General features: G+C 49.9%; 1 protein-coding gene across 1 annotated transcript; it reads right to left on the bottom strand.

Moving 5' to 3' along the window:
- On the bottom strand, nucleotides 1-27,987 carry BPIFB1 (BPI fold containing family B member 1). The gene is made up of 16 exons (XM_037143230.2): nucleotides 27,914-27,987; nucleotides 17,557-17,713; nucleotides 14,944-15,085; nucleotides 14,157-14,264; nucleotides 13,085-13,237; nucleotides 12,222-12,303; nucleotides 10,391-10,454; nucleotides 8,623-8,708; nucleotides 7,487-7,666; nucleotides 6,518-6,571; nucleotides 5,860-6,018; nucleotides 5,293-5,360; nucleotides 4,363-4,408; nucleotides 3,322-3,385; nucleotides 2,288-2,364; nucleotides 1-119 (listed from the first exon to the last, which is right to left on the bottom strand). The coding sequence occupies exons 2-16, from the start codon at nucleotides 17,681-17,683 to the stop codon at nucleotides 87-89; spliced, it is 1,443 nt and encodes a 480-aa protein (XP_036999125.2). The 5' UTR covers nucleotides 17,684-17,713; nucleotides 27,914-27,987; the 3' UTR covers nucleotides 1-86.

Below are 27,987 nucleotides of genomic sequence, written 5' to 3'. Positions count from 1 at the left end.
CAGAGTTGGTTTTCACTGGAAGCCAGTCTACCCTGGATGGCTGCTGCCCAAGTCTTCAGTGGAAGACAGGAGAAGGGTCTGGGGCTCTACACGGAGACTGGGGTGATCACAAGAGCGTCCTGGAATTGGAGAAGGAAAGTCATTGGGTTTTTTAGCTCCTTCCTTGTGATTTATGTTGGTTTGTCCTTCTCAAGGTGACCACTGGCACTGGGGGTCATGACCATGAACTCACTCATATGGAATCCCTGGAAGGGTCAGAGGAGTAGGGTCTGTGTGTGAAAAGTGATGCCATGCAGGGGTTTGGAGTGTAGGCAAAGGATCTGCATGCAGAGTGTGGGATTGTATAGGATCGTTGCCCCCAGTCTCAGCTGGTCACCAGTCTCCCAAAAGTTTCATCAAATGGAGATTCCTGGTTGTATCCACTGGGTCTTAGGCAGCTACATTTTAAACAAGACTCTGGCTTTAAAAAAAAACTAAGTGTGATATGAAGAACTTAATCCATTAGATTTCCCCCAACATTTTGTTATGATTATTTTAAAAAATATAGTAAAGTTGAGAGAATTTTATAGTGAGCACTCATATATTCATCACCTAGATTCTCCTATAAACTTTAAAAAACCATACTTGCTTTATCTCATAGCTAATCATGGATTTATTTGTTTAACTAGATTTTAGAACATATTGTAAAGCTATAAAAAGGAAATAGATATGCTTCTTAGTCCAAAACAAATGAATAAAACAAAATAGAAAACTTGGAAACAGTTCCAAAGAATGAAATGGTATTTTTCCAATACAAACTGTAAATGTTGTGATGAAAGTTGTTTAAAAGAAAAAAAGAAAGTGGACAGTTGCCAAATGCCCCCTAATAAGAGATGTGTGAAATGTGGGAAATAAAGGCTGTCTTTGTAGTTGTGCAGACACCAGTTGTCCGTCCAACATGGAATCAAGTGCAAGTATGTGTCTTAGATTAATAAATTGCTTCTACTTTAGTCAGGTTATTGTAATATTATAGTCCATTAGTGCATGGCCTGTGTATGCAGACATCTGCTGAGTTACATGGATGAGGAAGCTGGGCTCAGAGAGGCCAGGGGACCTGCCTGAGGCCCCATGGCTGGAGAGAGGCAGAGCTGAGACGTGACGGGGTCCTCTGGTCCCCGAGTCTAGACTCTCAGCCTCTTTCGGTCCCACCCACAGTACTGTTCTCATTATCCTCCATCACAGACAGCTGAAGGGTGGGCATGGTTTTTGAGGAGGACAGGTCAAATATCGACCTGTCTTTGAAGCTAGTTAATGAAGCCTCCTGCCCTTCCCTGCAATTTGACTCGGGTAGGATGGGGCACTTTTGAGACTTCCTTTCTTCTGGGGGTTTCTCTGGAAATGAATAGGTCAGGAATTCAGTGGTACCAATCCACAGATTTGGGCAAATCAAGTTACAGGTTTGGTCCGAAATGCCTCCCTGGTCTTTGTTTGGCTCCTTGGCCATAGAACGATGGGCCATTACCTGTGGATTTTCTTAATTGTTAATAATTGTGCTCTCAGTGTCTCTCCCCCTCTAGGGTGAACTAGAAACTCCAGGAAGGCAGGGGTTTCTGTCTGTTTTGTTCACAGTTGTGATCAGTGCGTGGCACATAGTAGGTGCTTGGTAAATTCCTGCCGGCCAGCTGATTGAGAGGGAACCACCTCACTGTCACAGGCTCATGTGGATATTAGGGCCCAAAACGGGGTTATCAGGGCAGGTGCTGAGTACAAATCTTGACTCTGCCACCTACTGGGTGTGTGACCTTGGAAATGGACTTGTCATCTTGCTGTCTTGGTTTCCCCATCTGTAAAATGGGTATTATGACAGATGTACCTCAAAGGGTGGTTGTGAAAACTGAGCAAGATGCTGCCTATACCCCAGTGCCTAGCACAAAATAATTATGGCTGTTAAATATTATTAATGATAATATCTGGGGATGATGCTGCTACAACTCCTCTCCCCAGAAGCTGCCAGAGAGTCATCTACTCGATAAGCATTTATTGAGCATCTACTGTGCCAGGCCTTACTGAATGAGTGAAGGAGTAAATGAATGACAGGAATAAGCAAGGTGTATTAACCCCAGGCAAGGATGGTTGTATTCTTCTACTTAAAGATGAGGAAGTGAGGCTTTGAAAGAAGAAGGGACTTGCCCAAGGTCCCCCATGAGTAACTGGAGGGGCCTGGGTTGGAGCACAGCCCGACCTCCCAGCCCAGACCTCTCCCAGTGACTGTGTCCTCCCCTGGGAAAGGATGTTTAACCCCACTCACCTTGGTCAGAGACCACGAAGCTGCCTTGAACCCCAAGGCCTTCACTATTGGCAGTGACATCCCAGGTCTTAATTTGCCTGAAATAACAAATACAGTCAGGGACTGGTGGGCTGGGGTAGAACTGGGCAGCTCAAGGCATGTTTGCAGTTCCCAGAGGGGGACTCGGGACCAGGCACGCCCAATTCAGACTGTCCCTTTTGCCTCTGCTCATCTGCTCTCCTGCCCAGCATCCACTCAGCCTCCTTAATCCTTGCCTCCAGCACTGGCTAGGGCTGCTCCAAAGGGCACCCTTCACATCCTCTCACATTTCTGATCAAGAACCACCAGGGCCTCCCGTCACCCTCAGCAGAAATGCTGAAATTAAGACTTCTCATTCTAATAAAATAAAGAAATGGAAAAGGCGGCTTGACATAGGTTACCAATTTTCCCCACCCCAGTGACCTGAGGCTTAATTAGAGTAATTCCACCTTTTCTCTTGACTTCCTCCATTACTAACACAAATGACATTTTTAATAATAGCAATGGCTGAGAAATGTTGAGCACCAACTGTGCTAGGTGCTGCCCCTCTCCCCCACACTCCCACCTCTTACAAACAGCATCTTCTTTATGTTTCTTGAGGAAAGTACTCTTATTTCCCCATTTTACACATGGGGAAACTGAGGCTCCGAATAATTAGGCAGCATATCTAAGGCCAGGCAGTCAGCAAGAGGGGGAATCAAGACTTAAACCAGGTCTGCCCGAGGCACACCAAGTGTGCTGTCCTTGTCTGTTTACACCTCCGTCCCTTCGTCAGCCCTGTGAGGCTGGGACATTGTCTGGGTCATCTTCACATGCCTGGGCTCTGGGACCAGTAAAGCAAGTTGGACATGGGAGAGCTCATTTGTAGATGGGTACTGGACAGGATTCCCGTGGTGGAATTTGAACTAGGGTGGCAAATGAATAAAAGGGGCCCCAGATGGAGACTTAGGCAGGAGAAGTATCGTGCCACCCCGAGGGCCCTGGGAAGTGGGGGGATGGGTAGCAAAGGCACATACCATTCTCATTTGGCAGCAAAACAGAGGCAAGAATCTCCGCACTGATGTCTTTCAGAAGCTCAGGCTGTGAGAGAGAAGGGGCACTGTTACCCTGGCTGAGATTCCCAAGTCCTCCCAGTCATTCCTGGAATGGGCACAGCCCAGCCCCACAGTGAGGACAGCTGGTGGAGATGCCAAAATTCCAAGTCTCCTGCCAGTCAAAGCTGCAAGAATTCCCAGGGGTGACATGAACCCAGCTGGCCCTGGGGTCCAGTAGGTGAAGGGATTGGGGTACATCAGAATGATGCATCTCCCCTCCCTGACTCTCAAGAATTCCAGCAGAATGTGCCCAAGGAAATGTAGCTCTGTGCTTCCCAAGGTTTAGACTTCTCAAGGGAAGCTAGAAGTCCTGATTTTCATGAGGAAACCTCCCCACTTAAAAATATTAGTCAACAAATTAAAAAAAAAAACACAAAGTAAAAATGTAAGGGAAAGAAAGGAAGAAAGAAAGGGAAAGGGAGAGAAAACAACAACAACAAAAAAACACCAAACCCTCAGAAGACAGGACTCAGCCATTTTCGGATCTGTGATTTAGCCTGACTCAGAGGGAGAAACAGGACCAGAGGGAGGGTCACCGAGATGAGTTTATGACATAAAGCTATATAAAGGAAATAAATATGCTTCTTAGTCAAAACAAATGAGTAGAACCAAATAGGAAATTTGGATACTGTTCCAAAGAATGAAGTGATACTTTTCCAACCAAAACTGCATATAGAAGAAATTTGTTCTCTAATTTTGGGTCAGAACTTCACAGAAGGAAAGTGAGTGTATATCTGTGTGTCTGGATGTGTATATTCTCAGCTATGTTCCTTATACAGTAGGTGCTCAGTAAATGCCTGAACCAGAAGGTTAGGCTTTGTGGCTGATAATATGGAGGCTGGCCAGCCCACTCTGGGGCTACCCACGGGCACCTTGTTGAAAGCACATTCTTGGCAATATCTCCCTTCCAGAGGGACCATCCTGGGCTATTCTGTTTCCCCAGGACAATCTGTTAATACTCACGTTGAACAGACCAACGTTTGAGTTCATCAGGTGCATCCGATCACAGCTGCAACAGAAGGTGCCCATGAGAATGATCCCTCTGAGTCTCATTCATTCATTCATCCATTCATTCAACAACTGTTTATTGAGTACCTACTATGTACCAGGCACGGTGTAAGCTCTGGAGATATAGCAGTGAACCAGATAAAATTCTTGCTTTATGGAGCTTACATTGTAATTGGGGGTGGAATGGGGGGTGGTCAGAAAACAAATAGTTGCCCAGAGAACAGAAAAATCATCCTCAGGTGTGAGGACCATGTGAACTGGGGAACTGGGTCTCCTCCTGAAGAGGTACCTGATTCCCAGCTCAACTGGTTACTGCCATGTAGGAATGTAGGCCCATGACAGGCAGAAATTCTGATTTTTAGATGTTGATAACTCACTTATATATAAAACTCTAACCATATGTGGGCTAATCAAATCATATCCATGAGCTTGATTTGTCCTAGGAGGCTCCAGTGTATAGCCCCTGACCTCCCTCTGGGGCAGCAGGAGGGTGGTGGGTCAGGGGAGAACAGGAGGGGGCACAGAAGGCAGCTGGAGCCCTGTGCTTCTGGACTGGGCTCTGTGACTGTCACTGCCTCTGTGTCGGAGGGGTCGGAATGGGCTGCCCAAGGCTGACGGGATGATGCTGGGTAGACTGTTCCTGCAGCCAGGGTCAGCCGCCCCATGGCTGCTGCAAGGCTGCTTCCCTTTCCTTCTCTGCCTTGAACACTCAGTCCTCAACCTTGGGACAGTCCAGGTAAGGCAGCCCTTCTGCCCGTCCTGGGGTAGCCATTACTGGAGGCTCACACCCCAGAGACTCAAGACGTTATGTTTCAAGAAACCCAGTGGTCAACAGGTGGGACTCATTTTCATCACCAGACTCTTCACAGTGATTTACATGTTTACCTGACTTCACTTAAGCTGAGTATAAGCTGGTCACCTTCGGTGTGAAACTGAGCATTTGAGCTGGCTTCCTGCAACAAGAGAAGCCCAGGCCCCATTTATTTTAGGGGATGAATCAAGGGTGGGGTGTGGGGTTGTGCAAGGAGGCTTTGAGGTCAAGCTGACGTGATTCTCAACCACTGGCTCTGTGACCTTGGGAAAGGGTTCAGCCTCTCAGAGCCTCACTTTTCTCACCCATTAAATGAGATAGTACCTGTACCCACCCCCACTGAACAGATAACCACATACGAGTGTTGTGGGGGATGATGATGATGACGACAGCAGCCAACATGCATGGAGCCCTCACTGCAGTAAATGACTGAAAAGGGGGAGCAAAAGGCCCAACCAATCAAGAAGGTCACAAGGTCAGAGTTGGGCCCCCAAAGCTCCTGATTCTTGAGTTTAGAGCTCCCTATACTCCAGTCCTGCTGGGTGACAAGAGAGGTGGAAACATTAAGCAAAACAAGAGTGGTGACAGGCACAGCAAAGGCTCCCCAGATGGCTGCCAACGTCATGGGCAATGGAACTCACAATGCCCAGGGTGAAGAAGGGGCGGCGGACTTCATTGGTGGCAAATACTTCCAGCACGATAAGTTGGGCCACCTTGGCACTGCCCTGGTCCAGAAGGAGCTCTGGGGACTCCTGGATTAGGATCTTCACAATCTGTGTGTGCCCCAGCTGATTCGCAGCCTGGAAGGACATCAGACCTGTATGTGGCTTCCCAAGTACTTTGCCTTGGCCCATAGGTCCCATGCGGCCCGGCCCATGCCCAACTTCCCAGCCTCCCTGCTTCCTCTCTGTGCTCCAGCCACACTGTCCTCTCAAGTCCTGAAATGGACTGTTGCTCTATGCATCTTACAGCCTGTGGTTTTGTTTCTCCCCCAGCCTGGAATACCCTTTCCTCCACCGAAACCCTCCCTAGTTTCCCAGACTCCATCAGGTGCTCCAGTAATGCTCTCACACCCTTTAGAATCTATTGTTTGTAACTGAAATATGAGCTGTGTAATTATTTGATTCAGGTCAAGCTGTCCCGTTAGACTGAAATCTTCATGAGGACAGGGACTCAATCTGTAAAAGTCACCAGCGCTGGAAGGAAGGAGAGTGACCTCACACGTATTTTTATTCCCCAGAGGCCTGTGGACAGACCACAACAAACACCCATCAAGCTGCAGGTGGCCAATGGACCAACCTTTTCACTGATCACCCTGATGTTAGACTTCAGCTGGAGGGCCAGCTCAGGAAGCTGAGGATGAGAAGAAGCCAGAGCAGGTCAGCTTGAGGGGAGAAGGGAGAAACACCTCCAGCAGCCGCACTGGTGGGATCCCAAGAACCCTGAAGAGCTGGGTGGGCCTGGTGGTCCAGGCCACATGTTCGCCACTGGTGGAAAACAGCCCTATGTCAGCTGTCATGGGGCATGGGGTCCTCCAGCCTGGACTTGCACTGTGGGTTGTTGGTGGTTGTGGGTTTGTGGGCAGCTCACTGCTCCCAGAGGACACAGAGAAGTGACCCAGTTCTTACTATAGTCATGAATGTGGTTGCTGGTGACCACTTCTTTTCTCTCATCATCTCAGCCCCTTGCCCTGAGTTCTAATCTTAAAGAGCTTGGTTATCTGTGGCTTGTCAACTGACTTCAAGTCCTGACACCCTCTCATAACTTTGGGCCAACCCCTTCCCCCTGTGGGCCTGTTTCCCAATCAGTCATTTTGGAGGTGGTGGCACACCCTAGCTGCCTGCTGTGCTGTGCTGATAAGAATTCCAGGGCTGTTTTGGCACCTGGGCTCAATAGGAAGGAGGACCCTGATTGATTAGTAATGCCTGCTATGGGCTCTATGGTGGAGCAGTGGCACAGTATCTAAGATGCCCTTTGGTTCAAGAGGACTGTTATGAAGAAGCAGGTTTATGAGGTTCTAGAGGGCAGAGCTAGGACCAGGGCTGGATGTCACAGGGAAAGTTTCAGCTTTAGAGCTACATGTCAGAGGCAGAAACCATTGCGGGGGTGGTGGAGGGTGTTCTCCATTACCAGAGGGATTTAAATTGAGCTTGACAGGGGATTCCGGCCCAGGGGCTTAGGGGTCCTTGTACCCCCCCCCCTTTGATTCAGGGAATTCCCATGATGCAGCAGAGTTGGCTTCATCCTCCGTCCCATGCTGAGGCTTACCACATAGTCCAACAGAACCATAATTTCTTCAGGAGGGATCAGGGCAGCCATTGCAGCATTTACCACATCCTGCCTCACTGTGAGGGTGAAAGGGGAGCTGTCCAGGGCGGGCATTGTCAGGGAAACTGCAGACTCATTGAACCGCTTCTTCACATTTTCCTGTGAGTCCAGCAATTTGGCCTAAGGAGACACAGAGCCGAGAGTGGGCTCGAAACTCTGAGGCACACCCACTAACAACCCAGAAGGACACAACACTACTCAGTCTGTTTCCCCTTTTGCACTTGCTTCCAGGAAGCTTAGCTTGGAAATCAGTGCCTTGCTGTAGGTGATGAGTTATCTCAGGTGCCTAGCAACCCCACCTGCATCCTTTGGATAATCTGATTTTTTCAAACTTTAAATGCCTTATTTGGCATTTCAACTTTTCCGATATCTCATGAACCCTTTGGGTGATGGGAAAATTAAAAATTGCAACAAAATTGATGAAAATGATTGATGCCACAGTTTTCTAAGACATCCATGAAAACTGGTCTGGGATGCAAGCTGCCCAGGTTGGGCCGGTCCCTTAGGGAGTCGAGCCCCAGTGTGTATGTAGCTCCATTTACCAGGGTTCTCCTGCCTGCCAGTCTTCAGTCTTATTTCATTCTCTCCTTGGTGACTATGACTAATCTACATTTTACAAATGAGGAAACTGAGGCTTAGAGAGGTGAAGAAACTTGCCCAAAGTCACACAGGCAGAGACTGGTCGAGCCGGGAGAGAAATTAGATCTGTGTGATTCTCAGTGATGTGTTTTGGTCCTGGGCTCTCGTTTCAAGGTAACCAGATAGTTGGGGATTGGCAGAGGATTGCCTGGGAGAAAGGCCAACAGTCCCAGTGCCAACTCTCTGGCCTGTGACTGGGGAATTCAGGGTCGGAGGATGGCTCACCAAGGCCGATGTTCTGTGTTTGGCCCTTCAATTCTACCTGCTGTTTTTCTGCATCAAATGGCTTACATAGGACATGTTCAGCCTGCTGAGATTTTCCTAAATCAGCCTGTGTCTTAACTGTGACCAGCATTTTCTCCCCTGAAAGAGACCCTTGGTGGACAGAGAAGGCCAATGATGTCCCCATTTTACACTCATGGTTCCATGGCACTCACCGCCAAGTTGAGTTGGATGACATTACCCTTGATGGCAGGAGACAGAAGGTCAAAGTTCAGGTGGTTGTAGCCAACGGGAACAGGCACTGCTCAGGAACAAGAAGAAAGCTGTGTGAGGGTGAAAGGAGGTATTGGATGGGGTTGTTTGGGGGCTGCTTTTGAGTGGAGCTGCATTATTGCATGGGGTGGGGTAAGCAGAGGGGGGCAGGAGTAATGGTTGATAATGACAATGATGAAAATGATAATGACTGGCATTTATTGAACGTATATTGAGTGCTGAGCTGTGTGAAACCTTTACATGTGTTAGCTCATTTAATCCTCCCAATAGCCTTAGGAGGTAGGGCCTATATTACCCCCATTTTACAGATGGGAAACTGAGACTCAGAAAAGTGAAATAATTTGCTCATACTGTGAAATTTGAATCCGGTGGTTCTATACCAGCGTCCTGGTTTGGAACAAAACTGAACTATTGCTTATAACTCTCCACCTCCCTACCACACTGATCTGTACCCAGGCAGACCTGGATCTGGCCACTGGATCCCATATGTTCGCCCTGGAGTTCCCCATTTGGCCGCAAGGTGGCGGTGGTATCTCAGCTGCCCTTGTTGGGCCGAGAATGGGGAGGGCAGCAGAGGAGGCGCAGGGATGGGCAGGGAGTAGGTCCTTGGACCTTCTACACTCACTAACATTCTCCCTGATCCAACTCCTGCCCCACCCCTGGGGAGCTGAGGGGCCAGATAGCCTTCCGTCCTAGCCACAGTAGCCGTAGGTAGTCTCCTCCGGGCTCAACCTGTTTACTCACAGTAAAGTTGGCTTGAATCAGAATTACACTTGAAATTTGAAGAATTGGGTTTAAGCCTTCCTCTATCACTTACTTCTTCTGTGAACTTGGATAAATGATTTAACTTCTCTGAGCCTCAGTTTTCTCATCTGTGAAGAAGGGCAATGATCTCTACTTCATGGTGTTGTCTGGGGAGTCAGCCAGGCAGCGTATAAAACGCCCAGCCCAGTGTTTGTTCTGTGGGTGTTCAGTGCTGCTGATTCCACTCTCTTCTTCCCATTCTCCTCTGGTGGCCTCTGAATGAGCCGCTTCAGATCCCAACACAGGAGGCGGCAGAGTTTTCTTCTTCCCGCCAATCCCCACTCTGAGGTGTCTGAGCACAGCGGAAATCTGAGGTGGGGGTTGAAGCCTGTGACCTTCCATTTCTGCTACTCTCAGGGAGGGAACAGTGACCTCCTTCCTGAGCGTACACTGGTCTCTTCCCTCGTTCCCTCTTCTCTAAGCCCAGAGTGGTTGCTGTATCATCCATTTATCCATCCACCAACCCAGTACATGTTTGAAAATACTTCTCTGTGCTGCCAGGACACCTGCTTTGTGCCTGGAACTTTCCTGTAAATTTTTAATTCTCATTAACAATCCTGTGAGTAAGGCCCATTTTATGTATGTAAAAGCCCCATTTTATAGATGAGGAAGCTGAGGATGGGGAGGTGGAGTTGGCTTCTCATAGTCATGGAACAAGTCAATGGTAGAGTTGGAATTTGCACTCAGATTTATCGGGGGCACCTGCTGGGTCACGTGGGAACTTGCCTTTAGTAAGTACTGGTGAAGTCAGTGTTGTGAACTCCTATCTGCTCATCCCAGGCAGGGATCATCTGATGCTCCCACCTGCTGCTCAGGCCTGACTGGGGAGGTACCCCGTGGACAGAGCCAGGGCCTGGAGGCCGGCTCATTAGTAAAGGAAAAAGGTGGGAGAGAGCAGGCACTCACCTCTCACCAGGTGCAGGAGGTCCTCATGCATGTCTTCAAGGGCCTCCTTGATCACGGGACACAACTGTGACAGCACAAAAACGGGAGCTCCATAAGCAAGGGGGTCCCACGGTGACCCATGTCTGGCCCACGTGGCCTGAGTCCCACTGCTGTGCCCGTGGCCAGCCAGCTTTTTGTCTATGGGGTTGAGGACTCTGATGGGTCCACTCCCCCAGCCAACCCAGCTGCTCAGATTCCCCCTGCCCCCTGCCCCTGCCTTCCCAATCCCCTGGTGAACCTGAGATCTTTTGCAGTGGTTTGCCCCTTGCCTTATGCCCAAGGTACACCTGGCCCACCAGGTGCCCTCCCTGCCAGACTCATCTTGTTCCCGAGAGCCCATGTTTTCATTACTGACTTTCTCCTTCCTGTCAGACTCTAGGACAGGCCAGCAAGACAGACCAAACCAGACTTGTGGACACGCCCTTCGTGTCCTTTGTGGGTTCGTGGCTCCTCCCAAATTGCCAGCAGTTCTCACCAGAGAGCAGTTTTGTTCCCCAGGAGATGTTTGGAAATTTCTGGAGACATTTTTAGTTGTCACAGTTCAGGAGGGGGATGAAATTGACATCTCGTGAGTAGAGACCAGGGATGCTGCCAAACATCCCACAGGGTACGGAACAGCCCCCACAGGAAAAGCCAAGTCGTACAGAATTTTCCACTTTGAGATTCCTTTACAAAGGCTCTCTGGAATGGTTTAGTTAAATATTAACTAAGATGCAGCTATTACAATACTTCAGAATATTGTACAATGGCATAGAAAATATATGTCACTTAAATGATATAAAATAGTGCTGACACTGAGCACAGCCACAAACACTTGAGCGCAAGTGGGTGGAGCCTAGAAGGCGATATGCAAAAGAGAAAACAGCTGCCGAGTTAACATAGCAGGATTATGAGTATTTTCCCCCTGAGGTTGTTTTGTCATTACATCATCCTTTCATTTAAAAAGTGTTCTATTGTAAAAAAAAATTAGATGACCAGGTAGTTTGAACCCCAGGTGGCTCACTGTTGTGAACATCATCTTGGAATTTATAGTGGAAATCAACGGTCAAAGGGGGTGAATCAACTTAGCAAGTTTTAACTTACCTTTGGCCTGTAAGGGACATATACCATGCCTGTCTCATGTTTACTGACTCAGGAAAACAAATCCAAAAGGACCTGGTGGGCGACAGACCCCTAAGGACCACGGGTTGGTTGAAGAGACTAGTATACTAGAGCCAGCTTGTACTGGTTTGCGAGGCAATTTGTTAAATTATCAAGAATGTCTGAGATGGTACCAAATTCAGCCATTATTAAAAGTTAAAGCATATAAACTTACAACTAAGAAAATTATATTGAAATCAAAGTTAATAAAAACTCCAAACTCATTTCTTCCTAGTTATTTTGTTTATCTTACTATTATCTCTTGCGGTCCTACTGCATCATCTGGTGGAAAACCATTCGATGGTGTGCTGCTGCACAGTGCTTCCCAACTCGGCTCAGTGACATCACTTTAGTAGCTTGAAATTGGCCTTGGAGGGAGTGTTTACACCAGAGAAATCAGCAAATGCTACAGATCTGGGCTCTCTCCCCTCAGCCTCTCCAAAGTCAATTGCTCAGCACAATTTATCAGCACATCACTGTTCAAGGTCTCCTGGCTGACTTGGCAGTTCTATTACCTTGACCTCAATGATCCCCTGCTGAAAGCATGATCCACTCAAGGAGGCACAGGTCCCTCAGCACCAGCTTGCAGTTCCACTCCAACCCTACAGGGGGAGCAATCTTTATAGCCTCGCGAGGTCCTGATTCCACTCACCTGGCTTTTCACCAGTTCGGGCAGGGCTGGCACCAGCAGTTTCATGACATTGTTGGCTAAGGGATTGACCAGGAAGGAGAGCCTTCCCAAGAGAAGAAAAGGAGAGAGATTAGGAAAGGTCAGAGATGATTGCTCGTGCTTTGTTTTACAGAAGGGGAAACTGAGTCCAGGGGAGGAAGGAGCTTGCCCAAGGTCACATGGCCGGCCATTAGAGATAGGGCTGGGAGTAGACACCAGTGGCAGAGAGTTCTCAGGGAGCAGGGGCTGGGGATTGTCATAGAAATTTGTGCTGGACACTGGTATGATGGCATCGCCCCCCACACCCCACCACCCCAAACTCTTGCTAAGGGGAAGAGGGGGGAAGCACCACATTTTTGAGCTCCTGCTGTGTGCTACATACTCTGCTGAGTGCTTACTTACAGCTGTGGCCTGAGCTAATTAATCCTCTTATTGCCCCTTGGAAGGTGAGGCAGAGAGAGGCAACTTGCCCAGCATCACCCAGATAGTAAATGAGGAGATGCATTTGCCTGACTCTAAAGCATGTTTTACCCCTGGCTCCACCCTAGCCTGCCTGGGGTGGTTTGAGGGGCCCTAGGAAGGTGGCTCCTCTCCACCTTTAAAAGTTTGCTCCACTGCCTGGCACGATGCCTGAAATTCCACCATTATGACTTCCACACTTGATGTCTTGCAGTTTCTTTGACATCACAGATGCCCTGAGAGGAGCCCCAGATCAAGAGTCAGGAGGGTTGGTCCCTTTCTTTCTCTGAGTGTCATTGTTCTCCATCTGTAAAATGGGGCAAGACCGCCACCTGGCTTTCCTCCCAGGCACAGCAGGGAGCCCAGTGGGAGGTGGCCACACTCACTTCCGCAGCAGGCTGATGCGTAGACTCCCCCGGCTGTTGGAGCAACTGCTGAGGACAAGGCGTTTGGTCTGGTTTTTGCTCTTGGTCTCCACTCGGATGGTGGCTTGGGCCTCTGTCTCCATGTGCATCTCCACAATGGTCTTGACCAGTGGCCTGGGAGTGACGGTGCCCAACGCTGTGAGCAGCATCCGAGCTCCAGGCTGGAGCAAACCCGCCGACCCTCCCTGTTTCTGGCTCTCTGACCTCCCTTCTCTGTCTCCTTTGCTGGGTTCTCCTCATTTCCCCATTTTACTTTTTACCTTAGCATGTCCTGTGCTCTCTTTAAATTTCTCTCCCGGTTTAAATCCTCTGTATATGCCAACAGCTTCCAAACTTATACATGACTCTTTATTCAGGTGTCTTACAGGCATCTGAAGCTTAGCGTGTACAACATTGAACTGCGGAACCTTCCCAAACCTGCTCCTCTCACTGTCGTTCTGTCTGGGTTGCTGGCCACTCCCTCCTGCCAGTTGCACAGGCAGAAACCTCGAAGCCAGCCTTGACTCCCCAGTGTCTCTCTCTCTCTCTTTTCCTCCACATTCATTGATCAGGAAACCCTGTTTTCTCCACCTGCCTCCCAAGCATATCCAGCACCTTGCCACCTTCCTGCTCCACAAACTATGGTCCCAGATATCAGTCTCAATCTGAATTATTTTAGAAGTTTCTGGATGGCGTCCATATACAGCAACCAGAGGGATTCTTTAAAAAATGTTAAGCGTGTCATGGTTCTCCTCTGCTCAGGACCCTCCACGGCTCCCATCTCCTTCAGGGAAAAGCCAAACCCTCAGCTCAGTCCACAAGGCCCTGCATGACCCGGCCCTGGCTCCCTGCTGGCCTCACCTCCCAGGATTCCCCTTCTCTCTCCCCTCTCTCTTTGCCATTCTTGGAACAAAGCAAGTGTACTCCTGCCTCAGAGCCTTTGCACTTGCTCCTTCCTCTGCTCAGAACTGTTTTCTAGATCCCTGCACAGAGGAAAGTGGGGATGCGTGGATGCACCTTCGGGCCTGCTGTGCCAGACTGAGGGGTTACTCACGTGTTGAATCCAGCCACCATGTCCAGTGGGATCGTGACCATCAGCTCCTTCTTGTGAGCCGAGGGTTGCACCTGCACCTGGAGGATGTTAGCTGAGGTCACTTTCAGCCTGGGTGGGTGCAGGAGAGACAAGAGTCATCTGAGCGCCAGCCACAGACTTGTTTCCCTCCATCATTCCCCCCTCCCCTGTTGCCCAGCTGGCAGCTGGACCCAAGCCCTGTCTGCTCACTCTTCCCCAGCGTGTTCTTGCCACACCCCTCCCCTCAACCTCTGCCCCTACTCACAATACTCCTGTGCCTCTGGCCTCCCTTAAGAGATGAATCCCAGCTCCTTGGCCCAACTTCTAAGACCCTCTGTGACCTGGCCCTTCTGACCTCCCCATGCTCACCTTGGGGTTTGAACAACAGCCATTCTGACCGACTGTCACCCCTCTGTGCCTTTGCCCAGACTGGTCCCTCTGCCTAGAATACCATTTTCTTCTCGTCTCCTGGAGCATGGATTCAAAGGCTCACCTGTCACTCAGACTTAGAAGTGTCACCTTATCTCTTCACCCTCTCACCCCAGGTGACTTCCCTCTGGAGTCACCCTATCAGGGCTCCCGTGTGACTCTTTTATGGTTATTAACTCCTCTGGGAGCTTCTGAGGAAGGGGCTTAATTTGCCCCACTCTGTGGTCAGGCGTGAAGTTGACAGCAGCCGATGTTTGTTGACTGATCAACTGAGTGTGCAAAGTGCATCCTGGGCAGAAGTGTGGGCAGGGAGCTGCCAGCCTGGCCCTGCTCCACTTACCAGATAATGAGGTTCAGGACGGAGTTTACCAGGCTGCCTAGAATGGGGATGCCCCCGGCCGGCTTCTCCCGCATGGCACTGAGCAGAGGCAGCTGCTGCAGGATGTTGGCAGCATCGTGCTCCTTCAGCCCCTGGGTCAGCTCTGGAGACAGATTCTAGGGATTAGGGTCCAGCAGGAGGGGCAAGAAGGGTGGCTTGGTGGGGGCTGCAGGCTAAGAGGGAGCCTCACCAGGACTACTTGGACCTGGACACAAGACAATGGTGTGGATGGTTCCATCCTGACCATGTCCACCGTGTAGACATGGCCTTGAGGATGATGGCTCAGATGGGTCACCTTCACATGAAGACTGAGGCCGGGGCACTCACGCCCCTGAGCATCGTCAGCCTCTGCATCCCTCCCACCAGTCAGCGGCAAACACTTCTGGACTCAAGAAGCAGGGGATTCATAAGGCCCTGTTTGGGGCTGTTTTGCTGCCAAAACCACACTTGCTAACAATTCTCTGGCATCCACATCGTATGGGCCTATTATCCAAAGAGTATCAAGTGCTGAGCAGAGAAAGGGGGAGGCAAGGTTGGGGGTTTGTGAGCCAGGAGCCGTGGGTTCCGGTCCCTGCTGGACGCTCCCTGGCAGCCAGAGCCCATTTGGCTTGTGTGCGGAGCCGGTCAGAAGTGCTGCAGAGCCAATGCTCAGGAAGCGGCCCTGGTCCAATGACTGATCGGAATCAGGGATGCGCCCCCACTGTGTCCCAGAGTCCCTGTGCACTATTGCCTCTGGGCGACAAAATCGCCCTGTTGCCTGCTCTGTGATAATGGAGATGGGCCCTGTAAATAGTCCTCCTTGGCCAGCTGGTGCAATGTTAAGCTCTGTCAGCAGAGGTTCTGGAGGGCCACAGAGGAGGAAGAGGCTCCTCTCGCCAGGCTCCCGTGGTCTCATTGTCTGGGGCTGTGAGTTCGACATCAGTCCCCAGGGCAGCTCGTGAGTACTGGTGGGCACCCCAGCTCCTGTCCAGGAAGTTTCCAGGAGAAGGCTTCCCAGGAACCCTGTTCCTTGGAGGCAGCTCCCCAGAGAATTCCTTCCGTTCCCCGTAGGCATGTCTCCGCCCGCTGGCTCAGCCTGCCCACTGTGGACCGGCTCTGACCTGGGGCAGCCCGGCACATTTCCCCACCACCCACTGCACTTCAGCCATCCTCCTCCCTTGAGGTCTGGGGAGGAATCCCCCCCCCACCCCAAGTTTATTCTGTCCTTGGATTAGCCTCTCCCCCGTCCCCAATCCTCTTTGGAGTTCTTTTTATTTTCTTTCTTAGCCAGTTTCCCCTGGCTCCAACCCCACTCTCATAATTCTTTAAACAAACTCAGGAGTTATATTCCCCCTGTGGTTTCTGCCTCCTGACGGGCCCTGACCGACTAACACAGTTGCCCAGTAGGACGGAGCCCCAGCTCTCAGTGGCAGCTGCACTGCCTTTGCCTGACTTGTTCCCCACTCTGCTGCTGGTGGTTCTTGTTTTTTTTTTTTCCTGAGATCACCTCTAAAACCAACCATTTGCAAGCAACTCCTGAACTCAGATTCCGCTGCAGGGACACCCACACCAAGGTTGCTCATCTCTGAGCTCCTCTGACTGCCATTCCAGGTGCTTGTGATTCATGCTGTGGGCCCAGGGCACCTCTGCCTGCCCAACAGCACCCAGAACTCTCTGCCCCCTGTCCCTACATGGGGATCCCTCCTCTGGCTACAGTGCCCATGGGGCCCTGCAGGACCTGGCCCCACCCCTGCCTATCCAGCCCCAGCCCAAGTTCACTGCATGCAGAGGGCTGGTCTCTAAGAGCTTTAGATGGACTCTCAGAACCGACTGATTGTCATCCCCTCAGGGGACAACACTTTGGAGCCGTGGTTTCCAACCAGGGCAATTCTGTCCTCTAAGAAACAGAATGTCTGGAGACACTTCAGGTTGTTTCAGCTGGGCTGAGGGTGCTGCTAACCCCTCTTGAGGCACAGAACGGGCCCCTACAACGAGGAGTTATTTGGTCTCAAAAGTCAGAAGTGCTGGGTTCAGAAACTTGACCGTAGAGTTCATAAAATCCTTGTTACTTCCTGTCCTATTGCATAGTCCCAACCACCTGGTGAGGCAGGCCCCCTTCTTTGTTTGCAGAGATGGGAACCGAGGCTCCCAGGGCCACAGAGCCAGAGGGCCGTAGAGCTGTGCCTGGGACCCAGGCCGCCAGATTTCCAGCCAAGGGTCTTCGCTCTGGGGGCTGGTTGCACACTGACTCTAACTCTGAGGAGGTGCTCCGCCAGGGGGCTTTGGGCAAGGGCAGTAGGGGGAGCAGCAGTTTCATCACACTCAGTGCCACACTCCACTTCTGCAGGCGGCAGAACCTCAGAGTAGTGGGTTTTTGCAATCAAGGAATTTAAGAAGAGTTACTTGGAATCGTGGACTCTTGGGATCATAGACACTCTCAACCTTCATGAGTTGCCCACTTGAATCTCACCTACACCTGGGGTCCCAGCCATGCCTTGCACACCCGCAGTGAGAGAAGCCCCCTCCCTTCTTTGAGGAGCTGCTCCACCTGCTCCATTGCCATTTGGTGCTGAGGGCTGGGCGGCCAAGACTTACTTTCACTGATGACTTCCGGGCCAAGGATGAGAACCGCAGGAGGGCTGAGGGTGGCTCCAACCAGGGTGGCTGCCAGCAAACCACAGATGAGGATGAAAGTCCTTGAGCTGGCCATATTCCTGAGCATCAGGGAGCAGCAGGTGGCAGCCGTCAGAACCTGGGGTGAGCACAGAAGGCTCTGTTAGCCAGGCAAAGAGGCCAAGGGCAGGTCTACCATGCCTGGTGACTTGGGGCGTGGAGTCCAGGAGAGCTATTTAGTGAAGTGATTAAAAGAGTGGGCTCTGGAGTCTGACTGGTGAGCTCCATGTCCTGCTTCTGCTGCCAGGTGCTAGTTGTGTAGCCTAAACAATCAGCCACTCTGTGCCTCAGTTTTCTCATCTGGAAATGGGGTGTAATGAAATAATGCTCTACTTTATAGCCCTTGGCACTTAAAACACTCAATGGCCCAACCTCAGCCAGCTCCACCTCCTGTTAATTCCCTTCCTGTCTATAAAGCCTCCAGTCATTCCAAGCTGCTCAAAGGTCCCAGAACATAGCCAGTTCTCTCTTGTGTTTGCGCCTTTACCCTTGCTTTTTCTCCTTCTCGTAATGCTTTTCCCTTTCCTTATTATCTACCTGCTGAACTGCTATTCATCCTTTAAAACTTTGCCCACACATCCCTTTCCTATGTTAGATTTCTCCTGCAGCCAGAGACCCTGGCCCACACTTGGAGAAGTATCGCTCTGGGGCTGGTGTGTTTCCAGGTTAGGAAGTTTGGAGGCAGGAAGGACATGAGAATTCAGGTGGGATGCAAAGTGGCAGGAAAGCTGTTTACTTAATCTGCAGTTCTAAAGGGCCTGAGGAGGAACTAGATGGCTGCTTGGAGCCAGGAAGAGAAAGGCAGAGAGGGAGAAGGAGAGGCCTGTGGGTGTCTCCTGGGAGAAGAGCTGAGGGTATTCTGGTCCCTTGGCTGTTCTGTCCCTTTCATGGGTGGAACATCAGCACCTATAACCTGGTCCTGAGCTCCCCAGCTTATACTCTGGCTCAGCCTTCAAGCCCCCATGGAAGCTTCTGCCCTCTGTGGACTGTCCTGCTTGAAGGGAGGAAAGATGCTGACCCAGATACCTGAACCCTTTCTTGGCTCAGCATGTGAGTTTCTTGTTGCAAAGGACAAACACAAAGAAACACAGCATCTGGGAGACACCTGTCTTCTGTGACCTGGAATAGTGCCAGCTTTTAGAGACTTTTGCAGTTACGATTGAATATCTGCCTCCCTGACCAGGCCACAAGCTCTGGGAGGAAGCATTGATTCTACCTGCTCCCCATTGTGTCCCCAGCACCCAGCATAGTGCCTGGCACACAGTGCATGTTAAGTAAGCAAACGGTTGCTGAATGAATCAATGGCCTCTGGGAGCCCTGGAAGAATGGGAAGTCTGAGCCTGCTGAACTGAAAAGGGCTAGGCCCCGGGGACCCCTGTCAAGTCACGGGACCCCGTTGTCCCTGTGTGCCAGGAGGCTCGAGGGTGAAGGAGAGATATCATGGGCTTCAGAGTCAGAGAGACCTGGATTGGAAGACTGCCTCTACCACTTGCTGGGTGATGTTGGGCAAGGGACTTACCCTCTCTGAGCCTTAGTTTTCTTACCTGCAAAATAAGGGATAATAATAATACTTACATTACAGGGTTGTTGGGAGGATTAAATGAGACAATCCTTGGCCCAGCATGCTACAAGAGCTCAATGTGTTAGCTGCTATCATTATAACAGTTATTATTAATAATACTGGGGTCAGAAAGAATGGCCTTGCAGTCAAAGCCAGAAAACAGAGATGACTCCCAGCACTCTGCACAGGTGCCTGGGAAGTTCCCCACCCCCACTCTATAATCTTTTCCTTTCAAGCATCTTAGCCCTGTTTCCCCTCCATTATCTTTGCACATCTCTCTGTCCTCTAATCAGAGACACCCAGGGAACCAAGAGGATGGTTGCATCTGTTCCTGTGGCTAAGTGTCTCCTCCCCAAATCCTAGCACCCCCCCCCCCACACACACACACCACAGCATATCTTGCCTCCTGGCCTTTGCTTATGCTGTTCCTTTCATATGGGATGCCTTCTTCTTCTCCTTTATTCAACCAACTTCTACTCAGTTTCTTACCTGACATGTCACTTCTTCCAGGAAGCCTTCCCTGACTGCTCCCCACCACCATGTCCCTGGGCTTTCCTTGAGCACAGCATATACCACACTAGCCCCTATTGATAGTTTCCTGAGGGCCAGAACTGTCTTATCCTTCTTGTCCCCAGAATCATCCTGTCACGGGGCCAGGCACAGAGCAATTGGTGTAAGCAGAATGTGTTTATGTCATTGTGATGGAGCCAGGGAAAGACTCAGCCATTCTCATCCCTCGGCACTGCTCTTTGGTGTTCTCAGTAAGGGAGCTGGGCACCTCTCCACTCGCTCTGAGGGTCTTGAGGTGCCCAGCTCCCTCAAGAGGCATTCCAGGAACCTCATGGCCCTCAGGGCCAAGTCTCCCTCCTGCTTCTGATCTGACCCCAACAAGTGTCTCCAGCTCAGAACCCTGATGGTGCCCTAGGCTTTCAGTCCCTTCCCTACACTTTACCTGGATGTGCCAGAGTCCTCAGCTTACTCATCACCTGGGCAGTGGGTCTGGAAGTTCAGGCTTATATCCTATATACACTGGGCTGGGCAATTACCCTTTGCATTTGGGCCAAGGCCTCAGGTTGGGCCAAGGTCTCCAAGGAAAATATTTGTGGCTTCTGTTGAACCACATCCTTTCCTGGAGGCAGCCTCAGGACTCCAGCTTCCTGAGGTTTGGAGAAAGGAGGTCTTAAGCTGTCATGAAGGTTGAGCAGGGTGCTGGGGCACACAGCAGGCAACTAGACCAGGCACATTGTGGCTGTGTTTGCAAATGTCCTGAAGTCCTCAAACTCCTAAAGGCAAGGCCTCTTGGGGGAGCCCTGCGTGTCCCTTGGGCACATATCCAGAAAGGCGAACGCCCCCTCCTGGGTTTCCCAGTTGGCCATGCCAGATGCCCATGGAAAATGCCTCTTTGTAGGAGGCCCGAGCCCAGTGCCAGGGCCTGGACCCCGCATCCGCTCCTGCTTCCTGCCTGTCAGCTCTGCACATTTGCTGGGGTCAGCAAGCATGACTGTGTCTCTGTAGGCCTAGCACGCTTTGGAACCCATGGGTCGCATGGCCCTGGCCGCAGTATCGCTCAGCTCCCCGCAGACTGCGAAGGGCCTCTTCATCCCGGCTGCACCCCTTTTCAGCTCCCAGGCCTTTAGTCGTGCTGTGTCCCCTTCCTGGAATGCCTCATCACCCGCCCCCTAACCCTGATGACCCTCTTTTGCCCTGTGAGGGCAGCAGAGCAGGGGACATTTCTGGAGTTTGACCGGTTTGACCGATGTGGTCCAGTTTCTGCTCTCGGGCTGGTCAGCTGTGCGGCTCTGGGATGATGGTTTCTTCCCTCTGAGCTTCTGTTTCCTCGGTTGTGAAATAGGATGGTTTTGAGGGTCACATAAGACAATGTGGAATGCTTGAAACATCCGAGTGTTTAGTAAATGGTAAATGGCTTTATTACTGTTGAAATAATACTGTTGACCTTCAAAGCCCAATTCAAAAGGCAGAATCTGCACACAGGGGCCTGATCCCTGCTCCATCGAGACCTGGTATGCTCTTGCCTCCCGGGAGCCCCTAAAGCACTAAGTACTAACTGTCTTGGGGCTTGGATCCCCCTTTGCCGTGAGAGATGTCTGTCTTATCCATCCATCCATTCATTATTCATTTATTCACTTACTTATCCCAGTCTCCACTTCAGTCTTCCTCTTTCCACCTCAATTCTCCCCTACAGAATCCAATTTCTACCCAACAACCTGAGTTAATTTTTAAAAAATATTACTCAGACCGTGTCACTTCCCTGCTTGTTAAAACCCAGAGGTCTCTGTAGCTCTTGTGTGAAAAGCCAAGCTCTGAGAGTCCCCGCATGGCTGGCTGCTGGCCACCTCTCAATCCTCATCCCCCACCCCCTTTCCCCTCTCTCTTCTCATTCCTACATCAGGGTCTTTGCACGTGCTGAGCCTTTCTCCAGGAGTGCTCTTCTCCCAGCCCTCGCCCTGGCTGGCTCCTTCTCAATCACCACGTTTCAGCTTCGGCACCCCTTTCTCAGAAAGGCCTTTCCTGGCCACTCTGTCTGAAGTAGAGCTCTGTGCTCACTGCCCACTGATAGATATCCTCACCAGCCCTTATTGAAATCTGAAAACTCAGTGCCATCTGAGGCACCACAATTCCACGGATACTGTATACTAAGGACAGGGGCCAGAGCACAGTGGAAGCAGGTGGCCAAAAACTGGCTGCATAGCTCTTACATCCCTCATGTGGGGCTCCTGACCCAGACTGAGGTGACAAAAGGGTCTAGACTGGGTGACAAAAAGGACACAGCTGTTGTTTGCTCCTAATGCAAACCCAGAGGGAGGGGGCTTTCCAGGGATGATTTAGGGGCTTGAGGGTCCCTGGAGTTGGGACATGAAATACACTGGATTCTCTTTCTTGCCTGAGACAAATAGGCTGATTAGCTGAAGTTATGGTGGGGAGCATGGCTTCTGTGAGCAAAAAACTATGGCTCTTTGCTTCCTCTGGACGGGGTCAAAGCTTATGTCTGTGTTTTTCCCAGGGCCTGGTATGGACCCTGCAGGATAGAGATCTAGTCTGGGGCTGGTTTAAGTCCTTCCCGCTCTCATCCCTGGGCAGGGGAAGAAACGGGGCCAGAAAACCAGGGGCTGGGGCTGGCACGCAGAGTGATCAGGTGGAGAGGCTCTGTCCTCGTCTGAGGTTACAGCCTGAGAGGCCTGGTAGGGAGGTTTGGAGATACCCCTAATGAGGATGCCCACTAAACTGAGCTGGAAACATTTTTGGCTCCCCGGAGAGTAGGAGCCACCCATTAGTCAGGGGGAGACGTTTCCTGCATTGTCCTCTGCTTGCTGCCAGAGATAGAGGAAAAGGGGTGTGTGTGTGTGTGTGTGTGTGTGTGTGTGTGTGTGTGTGTGGTGAGGGAGAGAGAAATAGAGAGAGAGAGAGATGAGAGACTCCTCTTCTTTGTCTCTCTCTCAAGCTGGTCCTTCGAAGCCTCAGTTAGGGGTGGAGGGAGGGAGTTTGATGTCCATTTGGAGTCGGACACTGACACAGTAAGGTGGCAGAGTGAAAAAGACCATCTCTAGTCTACAGATCACAATAGTGAGGCCTAGATCAGAGGAAGTAGAGGGGATATTGTCCCCCTTTTCCAGATTAGGAAGGTTCTTGGAGAAGGGAAGTGCCTTGCCCAAGGTCTCACAGCCATAAAATGTGGAGCCAGGATTTGGAGCCCACTCTGGCCGACCCTGGCGCCTGTGCTCTGCCCTTCGGTCCCACCCCATCACCTCTGGCTGGGATGGGGGTCTTCCTTTTCTGGGAAGTCTGTGGTTCTGTAGAAAACCAGAAATGGTTTCTAAGGACATGGAAGGGCTGGACAAGTAGAAATTCGGAGGTCTTGTGGACTGTCACTGACTTGGAAGGCAAGAAGGAAGCCACGTTGAGGAATTCACTTGAGTGGCCTCAAGTCCATGATTTACAAAGACTCTCTGTTGGCACCAAGAAGACCACCAGAATGGAGAAACACTTCACCTCTTGTTGGCTGGTACTGGCTTTGGAGAAGCCCTCAGAATCTGGACTCAGCAGCGGGGAGAGTGTGATGATTGATTACCAATGTCTGCCATGAGCGAGCGGTATAGATATCTACATTCTTGCTGCAACCACCTGCCTCCTTGTTGAAGTTTTGCATTTTCTTGCAAAATAGCAAAGAGATAACAGAGTCAGGAGAAAAGCTCCAGACAACAGGAAGTTGGCTAATGCCTTTGGACAAGTCTTCTTATCTCTGGACCTCAGTTTCCCCAACTGTTAGATAAGGATGTTGGGTTCCTTTATGTTGTGGGTTAGGTAGGTTGGCATAACCTGGGCTTATCACAGAAAAAGCTGGGTAAATATGCAGTGAGGAATGGCCTGTTTGGGGGACAAATTTGTTCTTAGGAAAGCCCATACCCATTGGCCCAGGGTCTGTGTAGGGTCTGTGTGAGGGAGTTGCCCAGTGGTGTGGGCCAGATGAACTGTTAGGCTGCTCATTACAGCCTTACATATTAGAGCCCTAGACTGGGACCAGCTTAAATGTCCAGCAACAGAGGAATTATTAAATAAATTGTTTAATTTTGCCACCAGGCAGCCATCCCAAAACAATATAGAGAAATTTATTGAAGACTCTTAGCAAGTGAAAAAAAGAAATTATTTACTCTATTTTTTATTCTTTTTTTTCCCCAAAAATGTAACAATGCTTATTTCTTTGTGATGTTATCACAGGTGACTCTTACCATCCTCTTTGTATTTTCAAAATTAAAAAAAAATTTTATACTGAATGCATTTTTTGATCGGCAAACAATTCTATGAAATAGCTTGAAAATGAGTAAATAAACGTCAGGCAGAGGACAAAGGACAGGAGGAAGCCACATTCCTTTCCCAGGGCTGATCCAGAAACCCAGGATTCTGGGGAAACACTGCGGTGACGTGGCTGACAGCTGCAACAAAAGCCCAGTCACTCTAGTCCCGGAACCGTGGGGCACGAAAGACAGAAATCAGAACTGGAAACTCACGGGCATAATCTCTCTTTTGTGGGATAGGAATAGATAAGCTTTAACACAAACAAACTCTGACTAAACCAGACTCCTGGTGGGGTCACAGTCAGGGTCAATGCAGGCGAAGGGCTGAGCACTGTGATTCTTGTCCACTCGAGCAGCATGTGGGAGGGTGGCAGTCAGCTGGACATTGGAAAGTGCCCCAGGAAAGGGAAACTCAGACAGAGGGACGCGTGCTCCCCATTCTGTTCGGTAACTCAGGACCGTGAGACGCCAGATGCGTCAGCCAGAAGGTCAGCTGGTCAGTTGGCTAATTGTATTACACACTGTGTGTGGACCCAGTTCTGGGTGCCATGGACAGAGCAATGAGCAAACAACCCCCTACCCCACGTGCCCCCCAAGGGCTCACATTCTCTTCGGGAGACCAGAGTGAGCCAGAAATGGACAAAGAAATATAAAAAAACCCCACGGAGCTCAATTGTCTGTATTGTGGGGACAGAGAACAAAAATAAACAATAGGTATGGAAGGCTGGAGCTCTGCCATCAGAATGTTATGAGGGTTGAAGTGGTTTTAGCTCCAACTGGACGCTCTCCCCCAAAATCCAACACACACACACACACACAGACACACACAGACACCCCCTTCCTGTGTAAGTCTCCTTGTTCGACTTTCACATTTCACTTGCTTAACTTCGGGAATTATGTATAAAGGAAAGGGCTGCCTGGTATAGAATAGGAACGACCCTACCATTTCGGAGTGCTCACTACCTGCCAGGCAGAGCCTCCAGCCCACAAGTTGACTGCTATTAGCTCCATTGTACAGATAAGGAAATGGAGGTGCAGAAAGGCTGGGTGACCTGCTTAAGGTCACACAGCCACTGGGACCAGAGGCCAGGATTTGAACTCTGGTGCATCTGACTTCAACACCTGTGCTCTTAATCTTTCAGACATCATCTCCCAAACAGCTGCTGTCTGCGTGCCGCCCTCCTCTGCAGGCCGCATCTCCTTTGCGTTCAGCACTCTGCCAACGCGGGACTACTGTTTACTCAACATATGTTTTGGCAAATATGATCATGTTTAAAACTTAAATACACTCGATTTTCTATTTTTTTAAGAGATTTTATTTATTTATTTATTTATTAATAGAGAGGGAGGGAGAAAGAGATGGGGACCTGGCCTGCAACAAAGGCATGTGCCCTGACCAGGAATCGAAACCCGTGACCCTTCGCTTCACAGGCTGGCACTCAGTCTACTGAGCCACACCAGCCAGGGCTAATTTTCTATTTATAACAGAGAATTGGATAGCCCTAGGTCAGCACTATTTCAACCTCATTTTGTGGGTAAGGTTTGGACAAGCCCCTTCAGGGGGGTAAAATACTTTTTCTTTTTTCTATTCTTTTTAAAAAAACTGTATTTGATTGATTATGCTATTACAGTTGTCCTGATTTTCTCCCCCAGTCCCTCCCCACCCAGCACCCCCACTCCCTTAGGCAATAAAGAGAAGAAGATTCTCTTTATTTTTAACCTTTAGCATTTTAATTATGATGTATCTTGGGGTGGGCCTCTTTGCATCCATCTTGTTTGGGACTCTCTGTACTTCCTGAACTCACATGTCTATTTCCTTCACTGATTTCTTTCATTATTTTTTTTCAAATAGATTTTCAATGTCTTGCTCTTTCTCTCCTCCCACTGGCACCCCTATGAGGTGAATGTTGGACCTCTTGAAGTTGTCCCAGAGGCTGCTTATACTATCCTCATTTTTTGAATTATTTTTTCTTCTTGTTCTGAATGGTTGTTTTTTGCTTCTTTAGGTTCCAAATCACTGATTTGATTCTTGGCTTCGTCTACTCTACTGTTGTTTTCCTGTAAATTGTTCTTTATCTCAGTTAGTGTATCCTTTGTTTCTGACTGGATCTTCTTTATGCTGCTGAGGTCCTCACAAATTTCCTTGTGCATCCTTATAACCAGTGTTTTGAACTCTATGACTGGTAGATTGCTTACCCCCATTCTGTTTAGATTTTTTTTGGAGTTTTGCTCTGTTCTTTTATTTGGGCCATGTTTCTTTGTCTCCTCATTTTGGCAGCCTCCCTGTGTTTGTTTCTATGTATTAGGTAGGGCTGCTTTGACTTGGTGTCTTGGTAGTGTGACCTAATGTAGTGGGTGTCCTGTAGGGTCCAATGGCACAGGGTCCATTGGCACAGTATAGGGTACCTATCACTCAAGCTGAGTATTCAGGGTGTGCCCTTTGTGTGTGCTGAGTATACCCTCCTTTTATAATTGATTCTTGGTTGCTGTTGGCAGATCAATAGGAGGGATTTATCCAGGCCAGTCAGCTGTGAGGCCTGGCTGTGATCACTGACCACCACCCTTCCCCCTCTGTGGAGAATCAGCTATCCAAGAGCAGGGTGGTGGTGCTCAGACATGTTCTGTAGCTGTCCATTGGGTGGGCTGGCTCCTGGGGTTTCCCAGGTGGTGCAGGCCAAGTTCAGCCCTGACCTGCTGTTTTGCTGAAGGTCCCCCCTCTGTGAGCTATAGAGCAATCTGAGATGGCTGCTACTTGTGCTGGGCTTGGAGATTCCCTGGTGAAGCTAAACTGTGAATCTAGGCCGCTAGTACTGAGCCTGGGCCTCACAAAAACCAGCTGTTTCTTGAGAGGATTTAGGAAGTTGTGAAGCCTAAGCCAAAACCAGTCATTTATATGTAAAAGCAGCTTGGATGGGTCCACAAATTGGGTGGTGCTGATCTCTGGGGATCTCCAAGGTGGGTCAAGCAGTGTTAGCCAAGGTGCAGATGGAATCTTAGATTTGGCACTAGTCTGGTGGCTCTGTTGGGAGAGGGCCCAGGAAAGGGACAATGGTCTCTGCTTGCCTTGATTCTGGATACCTCAGCCTCCCCCTGCATACCATTGGTGCCCCTTAAGCTGCCTCCTCGGTGCTGCAGCACAGAGGGAGTGAGTCTGAGTGAGTCTGTGTGTAGGTTCCTTAAGAGGAACTGGGGCTCCAAAAGTTTCTTTCATGGTTTTAATCCCTGTTGGTTTTTGCAGCTAGAAGCTGTGGGGACTTACCTTCCTGGGAGGACTGGGTATGGGGCTGGGACTCCTTGCTCCCAAGATATCCCTCCCAAATTTTTATCCACTGCATGGGGATGTGGAACCAGCCTGTTTTGCATCTGTGCCCCTTCTACAAATCTGGGTGGATGTGGTTTCTTTAATTCTATAGTTGTCAGACTTCCATTCAGCTCGATTTCTGTCAGTGTTAAGAGATCGTTGTTCTATATTTTAGTAGTAATTTCTATTTTGTTCTTATTTGAGAAAGAGAGGAGAAGGAAGAGAGAGAGTCTACACTGGGCATATGCCCTGACTGAGAATTGAACCAGTGACATTTCAGTTATGGGACACCATTCCAACAAAGCCGTGCTGGCCAGGGCCTAAATACTTTTTCTAGAGTCCTAGTGAAAATAAACAGAAATGTACTGTTGAGCTCCAGCCCTGCAGCCTGCTCCAGGCCCCTGGAGGCAATAGCCCGCACTTGGAGCTTTGCCTAAGACACACTAGCATCCTGCTGAGCCTTCCATATCGGAAGGATTGAGAAGGAGTGGGAAGGCCAATTGTCTTCTCCCACCGAGGAAAACTCTGCACCAAGCTACCTATCATGCATCAAGAAATGCTTCAGAGCCCTTTCTGAGTGTGCGAGCCAGATTACACATCTCTTACCTTGTGGGCAGCTGTGTCCTCTGGCACTGGAGGCTCTGAAACACGAATGAAGTGTGTTCTTGAAATTCTTTGCA

The sequence above is a fragment of the Artibeus jamaicensis genome, unplaced genomic scaffold (genome assembly GCF_021234435.1).
Source record: "Artibeus jamaicensis isolate MK-2021 breed Jamaican fruit bat unplaced genomic scaffold, CSHL_Jam_final contig_685, whole genome shotgun sequence".
In the NCBI taxonomy this organism is placed as follows: domain Eukaryota; kingdom Metazoa; phylum Chordata; class Mammalia; order Chiroptera; family Phyllostomidae; genus Artibeus; species Artibeus jamaicensis.
Note: the sequence above shows the minus strand (reverse complement) of the source record. Positions and strands in the feature narration are given on the sequence as shown.